Below are 20,072 nucleotides of genomic sequence, written 5' to 3'. Positions count from 1 at the left end.
GTGATGCTAAGTAAGCATTTCTTCCCCAGTTGCAGTGACTGACCTAGCATATTTTAACTGTTTTTCTTGGCCCTTTAATGGAATTTTGTGGCCTAATAGCTCTGTTAATGCTTGCATGTTTTTGATATTGCTTAAATGTGTTTTTGAAGATACATTTTCACCAGACTCCAGTAAGTAGCTGCCTGGTTTTACGTCTAAAAGGAAATGTGCAAAGAAAATTGTTTTAAGAAACTTGTTCATTTTGACTACTCTTGTGCTTATATAAGCCAAATTACTGTTTTCTAGTAATTGAATGGCATATTTTGTATTCATGAATGGTATCTTGTACAACAGTTTGTATATCTTGTTCACAAGTAAAACGTTCCATAATTTTGTAGTGCAACTTAATATGCCATTGTGTATTGCATACTGCTTTTTGCATGGTCGTCTTTACATTAATTGGATCCCTTAGCATTTATACTATATCTAGTTTGATTTTAATCAGTACATGTATGCTGAACTATTAACTTGAATCTCCACATGGTCCTCTGTTAGGCAGTGCCTTTGTGCTGTGGTCTATCCACCATTGCAACAAGTATGGTATGCTGCCTGCAGAGTGGCTGTTCTGTATTTGGAGTTTTTGTGGTGCTCCCCATTCTTTTACATCCCACATAATACAGAGGTTAAGTGAAACACTTGCTCATGTACTAAGGGGATGTCTTGTGACAGAAGTGCTGACTTGTGGACCAAGCTTTTTTCACTTGCTTTTTAAGACCTGCATTATAATAGAAATTGCACTAATTTCAGTTCATAAGCCTATATTTTCACCCGTAAGGGGTTGAAACTGGTCAGTAAATCTAAGATTGTCTCTATTTTAGTGCATCTTATGTTGATTTTACTCTTGGCACGGTTTGCTTACCCGTATTACATTGTAGAAGAGAACATTACTGTTTTCCATTCAAGGGTAGGCAGTGAACACTAATGAGTCAGGGTTCTGCTAAATAGGTAGATGTGGAAGTGAACTACTAAAGTGTCATCTCTTGAAACTGTGTAATTGTCAATTTATGAATATTGCTTTGTGTAGTATTTGCTTATCTCTAGTTGATTGTTTTTTTTGTTTTTAAACTTGTTTTGTTAAATTTTTAAGCCACAGGGTGAACAGAGAAGCAACTCTCCTCCAGCAGGTACAGTTCCTCAGACTGGTAAGTGTTGGAGCTCATTTCATTCAGTTGGGAGGGGGCAGTGGCATTTCAGAACACATCTATACAATAACGTACAGATTCAGTTGAGCAAAGTAGTTAACCAGTTTCCCAGACTCCTCCAGACTAATTTGATTAGTTTGCAGTGTACTAGAGTGTAGCACATAGATAAACCAATTTTTCTGTGGAAAGTGCTGATGAGCCATTTTTCTCCTGTAAAGGTAAAACTAGAAAATCTACTTCTGGCGACTCTTCTTGCTGTTTTTAGAGGATAAGCTGAAAGCTGCCCTCGTAAGACAGCATTCCACTCCATGTGACCCTTGCTTCCAAGACAAAACTGTGGTTCTTTGTACAAGCTGTACATTTCCATGACGCTAACATTTGTTTGCATTGTGTTCAGAGAGGAAGGCAAATTGTTACTGGCCTCTTGGAATACAAGTCTTGCAGCTTTGAGTATCCAGGCAAACTCGGTCATGCATGCCTTCGTGGAGTGTTTTCAGAAGTGTGGGTCCATGCAAGTGCGAGGTATGGTAGAAACACCCATTGGCTGTTGGGGTATATTTGCTCTTATGAAAGCCTGTGTGTGGCATAACATCTACACTTTAAAAAGGCCTAGTGTCTGCTCTGCTGTATCTGTCTAGTAAAGGAGATAGTACTTTAACCTAGGATGCACTCAGGACCGAGCAGCATGACAGTAGCATCATAGTGGAAAGGGAAGTCAATGTTTCTGAAAAATGAAAGCGCATCCAGTGAAACAAATATATTGAAGGCTTGAATCTTGTGTTGGTTCAGAATTCCAAAAGCTTTCACTTCATTTCAGGAGACATCAAAAACAAATCAGAAGTATGCCTCCAAATTATAGTGGCTGCTACAAATTTAAAACATTGCAAACCTTGCTGGTAACAGCATGCCTGGATCGCATAACTGCACGCATGGATCACAAGCCTTTCCTGCTTTTGCAGTGTCTCTTTAAATGTCATGAAGTTTCTTTAGGAGAAACTGTAATGCAAAGCAGTGCTTACTGAAGGGGATTAAAGTGATTCATTGTAACAGCATAGGACCAAGGTAAGCAAGTTGTTGGGGAAACCACATGAGCCAGCCAAATAGAATGGACTGGTAAGTGATTTAACCGTAGCTTGGAATTGCTTTGTATGCTTTGTCCTCCTGTATAAGTAGAAGAGGTTTGTAAGCCTGAAATTTACTGTTTACCATAGTCTGAGCTAGATCGATTTGTTCTGTATCCTTATCTGTTACTACTATGCATATTGAAAATGTGGGTATTGGTGACCATTTGTCTTCTGCTCTTGACAGTCCCTCTCCAGCATAAGCTTTGTAAAAAGGTGCTTTTATCACTACACTGGTCAGAAGTTTGGTAGGTCTGCAGTTTTTTTTTTCCAAAGAAATTTGCCATGTGTCAGGGTCTTGTTTTGAGATTGCTACTCTTTCCGAGTTCATTTGAGATTGGTTGGTTGGCATTTCTACATACAAAATGCATGTTTTTTGTTTCAAGGCCAAGCCACAGTTGGAAAAAAATTGAGTTGCAAGTTTCCCAGAAAAATGCCCTTGGGAATAGTATCCATCTGTAGTTTTCTGCAAACATATGCAGTTGATTCAGGTTTTTTTTTCTTTGGATGACTGTCATCCGTCATATGTTCAAGCAATAATTACAGCATATATGCTTAAGGTTGTGAAGCATCTGTAGGATAGCTTGAAGATTACTTGTGAATGAGCCACATCTAGCAGTCCTCATTTCTCTTTTGTAGGTACAGTTAAGGCTAGTCTGTTTGTCCTTTATAGAGGTTTTCATACCCTCACCTGCCACTGAACCCCACCTGCATTCTCATTGCATTGTAGTGTGTATTCATTTTCGCCTTCCTTTCAGCCGTGAGCACATGCCATACATAATTACTTTCTATTACCCTTTTGTATGATCAGAAATGCCATTTGCGCAGGGTCTAAATTAAAGCAGCGAACGCTGATTTATCAACCCCCATGTAAGCGAAAGCTTAAATCCCGAACACTCTTAGCAATTCCCCACCCCACCCCCCAGGGGGAAAAATCGCTGTTCCACAAAAAAATAACATCAGAACATAAAGTGGGGGGCTGTGCCCCCCACAGCCCCTCTACTTAAATATACCAACTCTGAGATCGCACTACAGTGACTAAAACGGAACAGAGGCAGCCAAGCGAAATAGCTTGTATGCAGTTTCGCTTTTTTGCTGTTTTGTGCTTAAGTTCGATCAGGATGCATTCGAAGGATTGCATCTTTGATTTATATAATAGGAACCCTTTGAGCATGAATCTTGCAGTACTTTGTGCAACAAGGTTTCTTTAGTGTCTGTCCTCACTGTACATCTCATTATCCAGTCTTTGCCATTCTTTTTCACTGTTATAGATGCTGCCCTTGGGAGTATTGCCTTTAGTTTAACCAGTTGAGAGGTCTGGTATTGGATCCTTTTCAACAACCTGGGCTAAATGTCAGTGAAGTGTAAAGCATAAGACTCAACATGCTTTTACTGTATGAAGTAGCTGTGTAATACAGATGTAAGATAGCAAGTTTAAGGTATATAAAGTATTACAAGGAACAGAAAAAGCAAAAACAAGTGACTACCCAAAGTGAAAAAGGTGATCTGTGAAGCAGAGGTAAAAGGATTTGATGCAGTGTTTTCTGTGTTTTCTTGATCATTCTGTGCCCGAAGTGCAAGTTTGCACTAGATCTGTTAGGACAAGAGATGAGCCCCACTGTCCATAATCCATGCTGGGTTTGAATTTGCTATCTCTTGTATGGCACAGGATTACAGAACCTATTCACCTTTTCCAGATTTAATAGGTTTTGGGGGTAGTACTTGCAGTTTTTTGGTGTGCTGAGATGGGAGTGTCTTTATTGTAACAGATGCACACTGCTGCCTTGGGCTATGACCAGTGCCTGCCACATCCAGATAACATTAGCACTGAATGTCAGGAGTGTCTGCAGAGCAGTTATGTTCACTGGCTTTCTGGCATTGCACCGTTCTGACAACTCTGTGCCTTCACTTAACAGTAATTGAGTCTTGGCTTATGCCATTTACTATTTATACACACATATTCCAGGAGGAGCAATACCTTAGTGCCACTACCTCTTTCCTGGTTGTGTGGCACCCCACTAGCACCAGCCAGACCAGGTTAGTTTGTGAGCAGCTTAAACCAAGTCTGCCATTAGTTTATGGTAGCTTTGGCAAAGCAGCCTCACTTTTTGCGAACATATGTACTATACAAACAGCTATATTTTCAGTTTCTTTTAATTAACCTTGTACATGTCAGAAGTAAACCCTAATTTATCATAAAGTATTTTGCAAAATGCACTTTATTGAAACTTGCCCCTTTACAAGGAAATGTAAGTTAATACTTGAGTTGCATTTTAGATCATTGCCTTGCCTAAACCTTTCTAAAAGGGCAACTAAAAGTGTATTGTTAATTTGTATAGTACTCAAGTGAAGTAGTGCACATGTAAGCTATGGCCTTTAGTATGCTTTCACTGTCCTTGCAGGTGCTTCAGTTGCTTCCAATCTTGGCCAAAGCTCAGCAACACACTGATATTGAATGCATCAGTTACTGTCGGAGAAACCTCATTGATGCAGCTAAGCACCAAGACGATTCAGCTAGTATTGAATCCTTTGCATCTACCCCATATGGTCCATAACTCTTGTTTTATCTAAGTTACATCTGTACCTGAAGGCGCTCTGGTGGTAGTGCCCATCTGTCTGTAATTGTAGCTTGTGAACACTTTCCCTTCACTGTCTGAAATTTTCATTGAGTATCTTTGCTTTTTATAGGCGCTTCACTTTTCTCTCCATTTTGTAGACCTCCAGCAAGTTTTCTTGGTACACTCCAAGGTTTTGCTTTGGCTGAAAGATTCATCCCTTCACAGACTTCTATATTGAAAGGGTACCTGCATTTGGCACCAAATTTGTGCTGGATTGTCATGTTGCAGGCCTGTAATCTGTGGTTCCAGATGAGCAGCTAATAGCCATCTGACCCTTTGTAACTATTTTTTATGAATGGTGATTTGTGACCTTTTTAAGTTTTATGGGTAGGCTTGAAGCTCTTGGAGAGCCCAAACTCTCCCCAACCATTCATTTTCCATGACTGCAGGATTCCTTTCTGAAATGTGAGGTTCTCTAGGAATACTTCTCCCATTGTTAAAAGAACTGGCAGAGTACAACCTCAGACTGACTTGACTTTGCAGTGGAGTTCACATTAGGTCTCCTAATGCTTTGGGAATACCTGCTCACAGGTAGTGTCTGTTTTTGTAGTATTCTGTAAGGAGTGCTGTAGCGAGGGATATATTTTTGTAATACCTTACTGTCCCAAGGAGAGCTGTTACTTATCCATGTTACCATGGGTAAATCTCCATTTTGGCAAGTTGTGGCCAGATCTTTCTACCAGTCATCTGCTCACCAAGGTATGACTGCTCGAGCATTTATGCCTGGCATGTTTTGCCTTGATCTGATGACTTTAGCTTGCTCAACTCATAAAGATACAAGTGCCAAGACTGACTAGATGCAATATTTTCCCTTTAAGCAAAGACTGTATCCAGTTCCTCACAGTATATGAATTTCCAAGCTCTGGAAGGTTGCTGCAGCCTTTCTGTAACAAATGGTTATCAAATTTATACAGCCTAAATAGTGTAAAAAAAGCAAACCTTCTTGTGTGTTGTGTAGTTGCCAGTAACCCATAGTTAAGCCAGTAGTAGTTTGCTCCTCCCAACTGCATGTAACAGTTCATTTGTTCTGAATGTGGAAGAAGTGTCCAAATTTTCCAGTGTTCTGAGCATAACCTTCTGCTGCCTTCCTGAGTTGGGTCTCCTGCAGTTTCGTCTGCATGGCTTGCCTGACTTGTTCAAGTACTCTGCAGAGAAGCTTATTCTGAATGACTGTCCATGTGCTACACCAGTTTGAGTACACACTAGCTTAGCAGTGAATATCCCAAAGTCGTAATCCCTTTAGGATTTCCTGAACTTTGGTATGGGGTGGGTAGCTGCTGATGCGATAACACTACCTCATTTATTGATATAGACCTAGCTTGTGAGTTTCACCCTACAGTCCCTTCAGAGTCGTCCAACATTTCCTAGAATTTATAAACCCACTGGTCAACACTCCCAGAGATGACAACATATTGGACCTGGTCATCACCAACATGGGCGACCAGTGTTCACACTGGAGGTCAACCCCTCGCTGGTTAGATCTAACCATAAACAAATCACTTTGCATAGCCACATTCTTCCCCCACCCCCGGACAAGGAAACCACCGTGATAAACTTTTCAAAAGCAAAGTTCACGTTACTTAAGACTGAGGTGGAAAGATTCAAAGCCTCCATGCTAAAGGATAACTCTGCCCAAGCTGCATAATCCTTTACTAATGCATTCTATGGGCACCTACAAGAATGCATGGATCATGCTATCCCAAGCAAAACCAAGACTCTCCTCCCAAGAAAAGGAAACCAGGTGGTCCCCTGCCATAAACAAGCTTTACAATAGGAGGTAACTAGTACAGAAGAGTAAAATCCCAAGAAGGGAAGACATCCCTGATCAGTATCAGCAAGAAACTACAATCCCTCATAAAATTGTCCAAGGTGAGCTTCAAAAGAAAAATTGCTAAGGACTCCAAGGATAACCACAATGCATTCTTTAACTATGTCAAGAATCTAAGTGGTAGTGCTCCAATCTGCTCGGAGTTAATGCAGAATGGCACAAAATACACTGAACCAGCTGAAATTGTCAACATCCTGGCAGACAGGTTCAGTGCAAACTTCACCCCCAAAAGGGCCCATAACCATACCAGAAGAATGTAGAGCCCCTGAAATCGGACACTCTTAAAACTGCCCTCTCCAAAGCCAAAAAACACAGCATCAGTGGGACCGGACGGTGTCCCAGGCTGCGTCCTACACTAGCTCAAAGACTAACCCTTCACCTAAACACACTGTTCGAACTCTACCTCTTCACAGGCTATGTACCCATAGTGGCACACAGCAACGGTTATTGCTCCACAAAGGTGGAGCCACAACAGACCCCGGGAACTATCTCCCTATAAGCCTGACTAGCTTGGTCTGCAAGGCTACGGCGCGCATCATCATGGAACTCCTTAACAGAAACATTGGGAACCTTCAAACACTGGACCCTACCCAGTCGGCTTTAAGGGCAGATCGTGCCTCCTAAACCTGTTGGACGACTTTGAGACAGTTACCAAGGCTATAGACGAGGGAAAGGTGATGCACACAGCATACCTAGACCTCACAAAGGCCTTCGACACCATTCCCCATTCTGGTATTATAGACAAGCTGACCAGCATGAACATAAACCCCTATGTCACAAGATGGGTTGTCAATTGGCTTACTGACAACCCACGTGGTGAGAGTTGCGGGAGCTAGGTCTGACTCTAAACCGGTTACAAGTGGCGTTCCCCTGGGCTCAGTCCTAGGACCCCTCCTGTTCGGCATATAGTTCTCAAAGGTACAGGCAAGCACACTAGGACTATGGCTGACCAAGTTAGCAGATTACTGCAAACTAGGGGCTATAATTGACTCTCCAGCTGACACAGACCTACTCCAAAAGGGTCTCCCTGAGACAGACACCTGGTGTCTAAATCCTGGCCTCTATCTAAATGTCACAAAGTGCATAGTCATACCCTTTGGAAAAAACAAAGTGCACACAAACTACCACATAGGTGGTAGCCCCCTAAATACGGAAAACGTAATAAGGGATCTGGGGATCCAAGTAGATAGCAATCTCTCCTTTGATGATCTCTCTCCTTTGATGATCTCTCTCCTTTGATGATCTCTCTCCTTTGATGATCTCTCTCCTTTGATCTCTCTCCTTTGATGATCTCTCTCCTTTGATGATCTCTCTCCTTTGATGATCTCTCTCCTTTGATGATCTCTCTCCTTTGATGATCACATTGCCAAAGTGGTTAAAAAATCCTATGTGGTCCACCTAATCACAAAAGGGTTTGCATCCAGATCAAAAGAGGTCATTGTGCCCCTCTACTCATCAGACCCATCATAGAGTACAATGCCTCATTTGGGATGCACCTTAACAAGACACCTGCAACAGGTGGGAAGACCACAGAAGTACCTCACCAAGAGGATCACTGGTCTCGAACAGATGCCCTATGCAGCTCGACTGAAGAAACTCCAGCTGTACTCTGTTACATACCACCTACTCAGAGGTGATCTCTGCCTGACATACAAGGCCATGTCCAACCCAGAATTGATGGACTTGCTCCACCTAAAGAGAACTTTATCCCCTCGAGCCACACGCTGTAGGGATCTAAACCTCACTACAACAATAAATAGGACGTGCTGGAGGGATAGATTCCTGTCCCAGAGACTTCCCATACTTTGGAACAAGATTCCAATCTACATTAGGCAGAGTTCCTCGCTACACTCCCAAGAGAAACCTTGAGTGGCTGGAAAACAGTTTACCCCGGGGATCACTTCAGTGGTTCTACTGGACAGAGGCACAGTGAACTAATCTAAGGGGGTGGCAAAAGCCAACACATTCTGGCTAGGCTTATAAATGCCTTCGGACAGATAGCCTAGTTACCTACCTATAACCTACTGTAAATGCAGTATAGTAAGATCTCTGGTAGGGCTTAGGTATAGCAGCTATACTATAACATTTCTTACCTTTCTCTCAGTAATGAAACTTAAATGTACTAGAAAGGAGTAACCACAATTTTGCTGTCTAGCTGTATATTACGCTGTATAAGACATTTTGTTTGTGCTTATGCTAAGTGCTCTGTAAATCTGGCCCTGAAATTTAGGGCATACTCCCTTAGCAGGTTTATGGGAGGTGCATGTCATTGTCCTTATTACAGGCCAAGTCTAGGGAACTTGCCATGTGGTTATAAAAGTAGCTGATATGGCAAAAGCTGTGCACCAGCACCTGTCTTTATGCATAGAGGAGATGGGGCAAGTACTTGTTTTGCTCCTGCTGTAGTGGTCTACAGATGTCAACATGGTGTTAAATGTTCTGTTGGATTTGCTTAATTTAACTTTTGTTTGTAGATTGTTGGTGGCTAACTGCAAATTGGTAATCAGTTCTGACATGAAACTAGCATTTTCAGTATTTTTGTGAATCCTACCTTTTAGATTACTAACAATCTACTTTTTTTTTTCCTGCATCAGTAGTGGGCACTGCCACTGCCTAAGGATCTCCCACCACCAATATATGGCTGTATAGAACTCTTCGAGCGCTGAGAATCCTCACAGGTTCCATTGGAAACTTTTTGAAATGCTTCCTTATTGATAGGCAAAAGAACCAAAACTGATCTTGGTTTGTCACCTGCCTTGCTTACGTTTGGCATTGCTTACAAGTCCTGTGGTCACCTCACATTTTCCTTGGTATCACATTTCCAAAGCATGTGCCCAAGTCTCCTTTTGATTTGTGATTGTATAGTGTGAAAAGAGAACATTGGGGGCTATGATCAGAAATGTCTTCACAGACCTAGAGTATGCTAGCAGTTGCACCAGTTCTCCCTGGTCCACCCAAGGAATCAGAAAACCCGTCCTAGTTGAGGCTTCCCCTGCCTTCATTTGGAGCCCCTGCTACTACCTTGCAATCCCATATGGTGGGACCTGAGAGTTGTAGTGTCAGCTGTGTGACTCTAATTCCTCTTCTACAGGAAGTTTGCTTTTGATGGCTTTAACTCCGATTTGGACTTGCTACTACTTTCTGGCTTGTGTAGCCTCATTATTGGCCTCTGGCACTCTAGGTTACCCCTACTGTGCAATTCCCATGAGATTTTCCATGTGTAATTATGTGCGCACACACTGCTGTGCTGTCAATCTTTCAACATTAGGGTGTTTGTAGGGATGGTATCAGACAAGTTTTCCTGCCTTCCCTTTGGTCCAAGTAAATTTTGGCCAGTGGTGCCCAAATAATTCTCCAATGACTCTAACTGGAGTTTACTGCTAGGCAAGAAATGCTAATTTTTGGCAGTTGCAGACTGATAACATAATCTCTCTTGCTTTGGTTCCTTTTCCCTTTCCATAAGCATGTAGACCCTTGGGGTTGTCTGGAGCAGCTGCTATCTTGGGAAAAACAACTGCAGTAATGACACCTTTCAGCTCACTGGGGAGAAGTATACAAAGTAGTTCAGTGCACCATACCTGAAATTGTCAAATATGCAGCTATGGAATAGTTACTGTCGTGCTTCAGCTTTTGTATGTTATGTTACCGGTGCATTGCGTTTTCAACTGTAGTTTAAAATCTACTATAATCTCTACTGTGCATATAATTCTCTCTAGTTATATAATCGCATTTCTTGTTGCTCCTCTGAAGCCTGGGTTGTGGCTGATTTAGACTATCATACCTACCCAGTTACATAAAAGCTGCAAGACCTTTCTGTACTGACTTAAACTTGGCTTGTGGAACCTGCTGTGCTGCTTTTAATTTGCCCTTCCACGAGTTCCTATGACTAGTGCTCGCACTACATATTTAATGTAGTTTGGTGTGCTGGGTAGAGGCCACCCTTTTAATCTCTGAATGGTCCACTCTTGGCTTGTCTGCTATATTTGGATAGTACTGAGTGCTTGCTCCCTCACAAGGTCTTCAAAGTGGTAATCTAACATCCACTTAAAACATGGGAGCATAAGCTACATTGAAATATTTAGTCATTTTTGATTGTACCTGTACAGTATTTTTTGAGACCATACACTGCCTTATGTATGATCAGAGATGTTGACCTTATTGCAACTGGCCTGTTTGATTGCACATGTGTAAAATGCCCTTTTAAGGTAATTGCTCTAACAGCTATTTAGTATGGACTTTGACATTCAGGTTTGGGGTTTACCTGTACTTCTGCTCTTCCTTTCCATATGGGAAAAGGGTGCTGGTGTAAACTCCAAAAGGAGTAGTAAACAATGCCATACAATTTTGTCCACATTGCATCTGGATTAAGCTCCCTTTAAACTGTGTCTGCACATTTTCCCTTTCAGTCGCTGGTCCAGAAAAGGTGATTCTAAAGTCCTGGAGACACAGGACATGTCTGTAACTGACCTCTTTGCCTTCCCTGAACTTTTCAGTTGTCTGTATACTGCTGCAGGCTGACATGGAGCTGATATAAAGCATGCCTCCTAAACTGATCAATTTCTGCTCACTCGAGTGATACCAGAAGACTTTTTTCCCACATGGGTTTGTCACTCCTGGACTATTTTTACTTTTGTGAACTTAAGTCTGCTAAATGTTAATGGAACAGGTTCTCTTATTGGTTATTCTAGATATTTATAGCACTTTTATTGTCTGCTGCATACTTTATTACTGTGTTTTATATAAACCTCAAAATGCTCTCTCTCGAGGCACTCCTAAAAATGGAGAAAATAGATATCTGTGCAGTAACAGAGACCTGGTGCAAGGCTCCAGAGAGCACCCCTGCAATACCAGGCTACACCTCTTTCCACATTTTTCGGCCACCAAACCAAGACCGAAACACTAAAGGTGGAGGAGTGTCCATATTCACCAAGGATAGTCGCACCTCTAGGCTAGTTGCCCAACGCAGTGCATCTGAAATTCTCCAGGTGCAGCTAACACTAGGTAAGTCTATAATCCAAATTGTAGCTTGCTACAGATCCCCCACCATGCCCCAAGATTCTCACTACACCTTTCTAAACATACTGGAAAATATTAAGATACAACCAAATATCCTAATACTGGGTGATTTCAACTACCCTGCTATTAACTGGGAAAACTACTCTGGTACCAACACCTTTTCCCAACGGTTCTTGGAATTCATAAATTCCAATGCCCTGATCAACTAATCCATTGTCCCACTAGGGGCTCCAGTATCCAGCATGGGAGATAGATGCTCCACACCAGTGGTCACCCCCCTCATTGGTCAGGTTTGACCATAAGCTAATCACCCTTGACATCCACATCCCACCCCCCAGTAAGGAAACCTGTGTAAAAAAAAAATTCTCCAAAGCCAACATCATGCTACTCAAGTCAGAAGTGATTAACTTTGACACCCATGCAGATGGGTTGCCAACTGGCTTAACAGAACCCAGACTGTAAAAGTATGACTCCAAATCCAGCTCCAGACAGGTGACAAGTGGAGTACCTCAGGGTTCAGTCCTGGGACCGCTCTTGTTTAGCATCTACTTCTCTGAAGTACAGGCCAACACTAAGGGACTCGGGCTAACAAAGTTTGCAGATGACTGCAAACTGGGAGCCATTATTGAATCCTCAAATTATGTGGATATTCTATAGAAGGGCCTTACAGAAACAGATGCTTTGTGCCAGAGCCATGGGCTCAAGCTTAATGCCAAGAAATTTATAGTCATCTCCTTTGGGAAAAACCATGTACCCATGAATTACCACATAGGTGGCAGTACACAATCACAGGCCTAAAGCAGATGCCCTATGCTAACAGTCTAAAAAAACTCCAGCTATACTCTGTGGCATATATAGTCTACTCAGAGGTGATCTCTGCTTAACATACAAGGTCATGTCAAACCCTGAGCTTGTGGACATGTTCCACTTAAAGAAATCCCAATCCCTCAGAGCCACACACTCCAGGGATCTAAACCTGGTCACCACAATGAACAAAACATGCTGGAAGGGGATAGGTTCCTGACCGAGACTCCCCATACTCTGGAATAGACTGCCCATACATGTCAAGCAGAGCACCTCCTTGGCCCTCTTAAAAGGAACCTTGACAGTTGGATGGGAGATGGGAAATTCACCTCGGGGATCTCTTCAGTCGCCCTGCTAGATAGGGGTCCAGGGAAGTAAATATTGTGGGAAGAAATATCCAGGGAATTGTTATAGCTAGGCTTGTATAGGCCCTAGGACCGATGGCCTAGTACCAACCTATGTACAGAATTTCTTCTTTGTCTGACTATTCCTCTTTCTTGACATTAAGATTAGAGGTTTTTCAATGAGAATAGAATTTCACAGCAAATGTGTTATGATTTATTTCAGTTGTATTATCCAGCTCTGCAGCTGTTCCACCTGTGGGGATGGAAAAGCTTTGACAGATAATTTAAACTGTCACTCTTGTATGTTTGCTTCTGTTTTTATACATGTTTAAAAGTGTTGGCTGATAATTACTTCCAGAGCTGTTGCTTCTGCGTCAGTCATGAAAAGATTTGCTTTGCTTTGTTCTCAATTTTTATGAAGGTGTTAAAATTGATATTTAAAGTTCTCCCTTGGACAAAAGTTCTTTGTGGCAGTTTTGCAGCCGAGGTACTAAAGTGTTTTTTTTTTTTTTAAGGCAATTTTCTTTTCCACCTCTGCTCCCTTTTCAGAAAGCATTTAAGCAACAAGGAGCATTGAAACATGATTTTAGAAAGTAGTGACATGGAAGCTCGAAAGGGAAAGCCTTTCGAAATAAAGGACAGCCCATCAGATCAGAAGGACTTTTCTGCTTCAGGCCCCATCATTTTGGCAAACGTAGCCTCCTGTCTTTGTCTTCCTTTGTGGCACCAGATTGTTCCAGACAAATGGGTTCTAAAATTGATTCAGTAGGGAGTACACTTGACAGTGGGAATTTTTCTAGGGATTCCTTCTTGCCCTGTAAATCAGGTTTCCCTGTTCAGTCTTCCATCAGATGTTCTCACAGGGAGTTTAGAATTGGTGCCTGTCATGCCAGATGGTAGAGGGTTTTATTTAAGGATTTTCTGATACTAAAGAATTTATCTTGGAGGCCTGTGCTAGACCTCCGCTTTCTAAATCTTTTTTTAAGATACCAAAGTTCAAAATGTTCTCTCCAACCCCTGTTGCTTCTATTCCCTTTACTAGCCTTCATGGTAAAGTTACTTAAAAGATGCTGGTCTTCACAATTGCAGACGTCAAGGCATTTGCATCTTTTTGTATTTGGATGGTTGTCTAATCGTTGCAGGCTTTCCACTTGAGTCAAGTGTTAATGTTCTGCTCTGTCTTTGCTTCCAAGTGAACTTGAAGTCTTTTCAGAGCCATTACAGCAGAGAAGTACATTAAACATGAGAAAATTCTAAATCCTCTCTGGTCTCCAAGACTGTTGCAAGGTTTTAGACAACACCGCAGTGATGTGGTACATAAACAGGGGGGTACCAGACCTTGCCCCCCCCCCCCAAAAAAAAAAAACTTGGTCCATTTTGACTCTTCAGACTTCATGCATTCTGTCAAAGTAAAACTTGTAGCAGACAAACTAAAAGACCAGGAAAGACCCTCTTGAATGGAAATTTCACCCTGGGGTTTGCAAGAATTAATCCAACTGTGGGGCATACAAGGTAGATTTGTTTGCATCCTCTGGTGCCTTTTCATTCCAATGGATGGAGCTGTTCCTTATGCTTTTCCACTGATATCCAGGGTTGTAGAATGTCCTTAAGGACTCCCCAATGTGACTCCCTTTTGACCTTGACAGCAGTAGTTCTTTTCATTCTGGCAAAGCACAGTTAACCACAAGTTTCCCCTCAGACTGGGTTTATTCACACAGGACATGGTTCATGGGTATTTACTAGGCTAACCACTACAAGGGTCTTTGTAAGCCTAGTCATGCTTTACAAGTCTGACAAGTGTTGATGCCCTTTAAGTGTAAGCAGAGGCCTGGGAGATGAAACATTTACATGCAGGGACCTGTGTCCATTAGAGACATAGGTGCCAAACCAGGGATGAATTTCCTGTTCCCCATCCAAGTTACATTTGAAGTGGGTTAGGGAGGAACTTTGGTTGTTTTGACAATCTAGTCCAGGGATTTTGTTTATAAAATCCAGGAATCTCTGTGCGTTTGTCTTACACAATTTCCAGTTAATAGTGGGGTAATTAAAGTTGCCCATGGATATGCTATTGCGTTTGATGGTGACTGTTTCTAATAAGTTTAAATACATAGTATAGGCTTTCTGGGTCATGGAGGGGGAACCTTGTAGGTTTGCAAGGAAGTGGTACTGGATTTTTCCTATGGTGATTTGAACATGGAGAAGCTCAAATGCATTGTCATGTTGACCAGCCTTTAGGTACATTTATTTTTGATGTAAATTGCAACAACTCCACTCTGTATAGTAGCTGGCCTAAATGTGTGGAAGGCATAATCTTGCACTGTTGTGCTCTCTGCGGTTTTAAACCAGGTCTGTGACTGCACAGATGTCAACATTGTCTGGGGTGAAGAGGGTTTCTAGGGAGCGGAGGTTTTTTTTTTTTGTGATTTGGTAACACCCCACCTGGAAAATGTGAATGCCTGTATGATTGAGTTTTGATATTTTAGACATTTGAGGATGTGCATTGGTTATTAAAGGAGACTAAAACCTGCTATGAGGAAACCTGTTTGTGCAACTGGAAAATATTTTCTAGTTGACTGTCCCAAGAGCCAGGACTGTCTTCAGACCCAGTTGCCTCTGGGTCTTTTGCGAGTTGATATTGTCTGGCCTTTCTTATCCTCTATAAAGGGTTCCATTTGTCTAGCATTTCTGTTAGTCTGTCCTTGGATGCCCACTTTCTTCCTATGTTTAAGTTACAGTTCTTGAAAGGGACTTATTTCATATTTGCCTAAAAAGTGACTTCTGCTTGGACTCTGAACTGTCACTAGAAAAACTTACTCTTTCCATTTGAACTGGCCCATCAAACAGGTTTGAGGTTCTAAACATGGACTGTTTGCTTCACTGTTCTAGCAGAAGTAAAAGCAAAAATATCGGAGCCATAGTTTGCAAGTGCTTTTAGTAAATTAACTGTGCTTTATTTTCCACAAGGAGACCACTTTTATGCCCAAAGTATTAGTTCTCAAAGAAACTGTCTCCTTACCTTGAAACCAGTCTGCTAATCTCAAGTCTCTCTTCATGACCCTAAAAGCTGAGAGAAGATTCTTCACATTCTGGATGTCTACAGGCAGATCAGATAATACCCAGACAAAACTTGGCCCTTTAGGAAAGCTGACCAGCTGTTCCAGCTGTTCTATGAAGATGAGCAAAGACAACCAGTGTCAATGCAGAAAAATGTCACATGTTCTCATGCTATTGCTTTTTATTCCCACAATAATGAGCCACTTCAAGGCAGAGTTGGGGCCCATTCCATGAGGGCATTTACTTTGATGGCTTTTTGGAAAGGGGTAGACTTGTAAATAATGGAGGAGCAACAGAAAACCAAAAATCCAGAAGAATGGTCCTAATGCACTGTGTTCTGAAATTGAAAAGAAACCCAGCTTGTACTTTGGAAACATGTATACAGAGGACCAAGTTGTTGCCTCTTAATTTGTAAGCTATGGTTATTTACCCCTTATAGTTTATGCTACTGCGATAGTGATCTAATGTTGAACATAGTACATATTGCGCAAGTACACATTCCGTAACAGCAAATGTAATCATTATTGCAATGGCTGCCCCTCTCATACTGGCTAGTTTTATTGCCAAGGTAAAGAGCTTTCATGGATTTTTTTAGTATTGGCTAACAGGAAGGAAGTCCCTAAGAAGGGAATTCCAGAAGTGTTGTGTAATGGAATATAAATGTTATTTCCCTCCCCCAGACATGCTCATGAACTTGCGAGAAGTTTTGTACCTGCTCCAGTCAAGTATGCTCCCAGACATGCAGTGAAGTCTTGGCAAGTGCTGCTGGTAGAGCCAGTTGCATGTCCCAGGTCTTCATGCTGTATATCTTTTTCCAGTAGTTGCTGACATTGCAGCAGACTGGATAGGGACAGTTTCATTTGAAATGGCCTGCAGTGTTTGCGGAACAGTTAAATAAGTGGTCAGCTGCTTTCCAAGTAACACAAGCTATCAAACAAGTAATGTGACTTCATGCCTAAAAAAAAAGCGTGTTTCTTTCTAAAAATAGCATTTCTGAGACAAGAATCTACCCAAGGTTACATGCCATTTGCAAGCGTACAATATTTTGCATCAACACATTGTCTGGATTAGTTGTAGTATGATCACATGACATACGGCCCATTACTGAACAGAAGCAAATGCTTGCTTATTGCCACAGTCCTTGTAGACCTCTCCAAAGCCTTTATCATCTACTCCTGGACTCTCCTGTCAGCTAGTAAAAGTTCACAGGCAGCCTTGTGGCTCAAGGACTTCTGTCCAATGGAGCATTTAAAAGTACAGATCAGTTTCCTCCTCTTCCACAGCAGCTGTCAACCAGGGAGTTCCTTAAAGATCCACACATTTGTGTATTCTGTTCACCCTTTAATTTTCCAATGTAGCTTTACACCATTAAAATATACACAGCTAGATTATCACTGTTTACTCAACTTAATGTAAAATAAAGGTTTGTCCTTGGGACTCCACAAAAGCCCTCAAAAAAAACAGCCCTACATGACATTGCTTTAGAAGTGTTCCCACTAAAAGTACCCCAGCATCTGGTTAGATTCCCACCTTCCACTTCCAACACCATACCCAAGTTGCCAAGACCGAAGTTAATAAACTCTTCTGGTCTTGTAAAATTTCCCATATCCTCAGCCCCACTGTTGGTGCACTAATTAGTAAAGGAGTCATCCTTCCGCAACAGGAACAAGTCCTCCCTTATTTCAGCTGTTTAGCCCTAACATTTGTCTGTTGCTAAAGAATCTATGCTCTGTTAAAGCCATTGTTCTTGTGTTTTGAGAGTAACAAAAATGTGGGTGAATGTTAAACCCTGGGTCTATTGTCACCATAGCCAAAATCAGGAACTGAACTACAAAAAGCAATCTTTCACAAGTTAGATCAGAAAAGCACAGAAGGGGACTTTAGTCTGAATAACTGGCATAAACTACCAGTGATGTTACTGTGGATGGACTCTGCTGTGATCACGTTTTAAAAGCTTTGAGAAAGACCATCCCAGCATGTCTTCCTCTGTACCCAACGGGTTACTGGCCTTTCATATGGGATTCCCATTTACTGGATTTACATTGAACTTTTACTCGTACTGTGATCTTGAACTTTGCTGTTTGTGCTCAATTTGTTCATTGACCAAAGCCTTGTACAAGGGTTAGAGTAGGCCACAACCACCACCCTTTCCTATTTTTCTCTTGAAGTCATGCTGATTTGCATCTTGCAAGCTTTTATTTATTCTAAAAGTACGTTTACTCACTTTGTAGAACTTATTGCCACTTACCAGCATTGCTTTTCCTGTAGACTGGTGAAGTAACATTGTAGCTGGTGTGAGACTGTTGTAGGGTTGGGATCTGTGACTCGGAAAATCATCATAGCTAATGGGGGAAGTATATAATGTCTATTGCTGTGGTGTATAGTTATTTACATTCACTAGAAAGTTAAGACCAACATAAAGTGGTTATAGTAAATGCATTCAAAGGTCAGAGTAATTCTTGAAACACGTTTGGAACACTAAAGTTGAATAGCATTTCATGTGCAGGATTTCATGAGATAAAATTGCAAGAGAGGAAGCGTTCTATAAAATTCGTGGTTGAGGAGGTGCTCATTATTTGGAGATGTGTTTAATTGGGGAGGTGCTCATTTGGAGATGTTTAATTGGGGAGGGGTGCTTGACAGATGTATTCTTGGTTAGCCCATTGGATATTTCATTTAAAGTACAAAAAATGCAGTAGGTTTAGAACCTTGCATTTCTAGCTTTATTAATTGAAGGTAATGAAATGTAGGCTTAGTGTCATTGGTATTAAACTACTTGTACAGATTTTTTTTCTGTTTTCTTAAGGTAATGGAAATGGTACACAGAACACTGGAAATAATGGACCTCCTAACAATCATTCCCAACAAGAGAACTCTTACTCTGATCTTACAAGAGTAAATGGCCGTGGTCCACTAAATCGTGTTAAACCAGGGCCAAATGTTACAAACCCCTCACAGCAGTCTGTGGCAACAATTAACAATGGCAGGGATCCACGACGAGTATCCAGAAGATGACCTTCACCCTTGACCACCTTTATGAAACTACAAGCCTACTTGAATATAATTGCACTTTTAATTTATAACAGACTGAAAGTTGACTGAAAGCATTTTTTATGTGGGTATTTTCTTGCAGCTGGGTGGTTGCAATTGCATTTGTTCAGTTCTTTCATTTGACAGCTCAGTTTTCTCGTAGCAGAGTTGCTACTGCAGGAGTCCAGTTAAGCGGTTGATCAGAGATAATAAAGAAAAAAGGAAACTAAAAGATTGCTAGTCTAAATGTGCTTGCAGGTGTAGGTTAAAGTTGAAAGCCAGTAGCTGGTGGTAGTTGCCCTTTGGCATTTCTTTAGGTATGTAGATTCACTTGGCCATTGGAAGGCACTTGCGTCAAGAATATTGAATTTTGAGGAAGCAACAGTGATTGGTCTGTGAAATGTACATGCTTAATGTTTCGTGCTATGTTTTCTATGGAGTTTGATAGTGGCCAGTTATTGGGGAAACTGTACTGTGTCCCATTGCCAAGCAATGGACAGTTGCTGTTGGCTGGCTGAGCTGTCACTTTGGAACCGCAGCCACTGGAGAAAATTTGACAGTTGCTTTTCTTTAGATGTCTCTTCTCAGAACTTCTGCGTAGAATTCAAGGTGAGTTTTTTAAGCATTTGGTATCTTTCATGCAAGCCACAGCATTAAATAAGAAATGCCCTAATGTGTTTAAGACTTGAAAAACAACCAGGACTGGCAATGTGAATGTGACTTCTGAGCAGTTTAAATGTGCATCCGTCACTCCAAAAACACACACACTTGTATCCCCACTGGGCAAAAGTTTCCTTTTCAGAGACTGCTTGAGAGCACTGGTTGGTTGTGACTTTGAGTTGCACAGTAAGTGAATGGAGACCAACAGTCAAATACTTAGGACTATAGGAAGCGGCTCTTGAGAGCATCTATAAGTTCAGTCGCATGCAGTACCTTTTTAGTATTACAGAATTCCTTTTGGAGTATTGTCAGTGATGTGTGAACAACCAGAGTTGACATTTGGTTCTGTAGGCTTCAGATCTCGTGTGCCGCATTCCTAGTCAGACGTGCTAGCCATCTCTCTCAAAGCCAAGTAG

The 20,072-nt window shown here is 41.6% G+C and overlaps 1 protein-coding gene across 4 annotated transcripts in view; it reads left to right on the top strand.

Moving 5' to 3' along the window:
- The window catches only part of NABP1 (nucleic acid binding protein 1), a 61,770-nt gene extending 42,540 nt beyond the window's left edge, over positions 1–19,230 (top strand). For 3 of the 4 annotated variants that reach the window (XM_044075205.1, XM_044075207.1, XM_044075208.1), the window contains exons 5-6: positions 1,127–1,181; positions 18,773–19,230. In XM_044075205.1, the coding sequence (XP_043931140.1) occupies positions 1,127–1,181; positions 18,773–18,981 (264 nt within the window). In that variant the 3' untranslated portion in view covers positions 18,982–19,230. The remainder of the gene's footprint in view (positions 1–1,126; positions 1,182–18,772) is intronic. The other variant, XM_044075206.1, reaches the window with a different exon arrangement.
- The last annotated feature ends 842 nt before the right edge of the window (positions 19,231–20,072 follow it).

This window comes from Protopterus annectens, chromosome 6.part0 (assembly GCF_019279795.1).
Source record: "Protopterus annectens isolate FY-2018-M chromosome 6.part0, PAN1.0, whole genome shotgun sequence".
NCBI classification, from domain to species: Eukaryota; Metazoa; Chordata; order Ceratodontiformes; family Protopteridae; genus Protopterus; species Protopterus annectens.
This window is presented reverse-complemented; position numbering and strand designations above follow the sequence as displayed.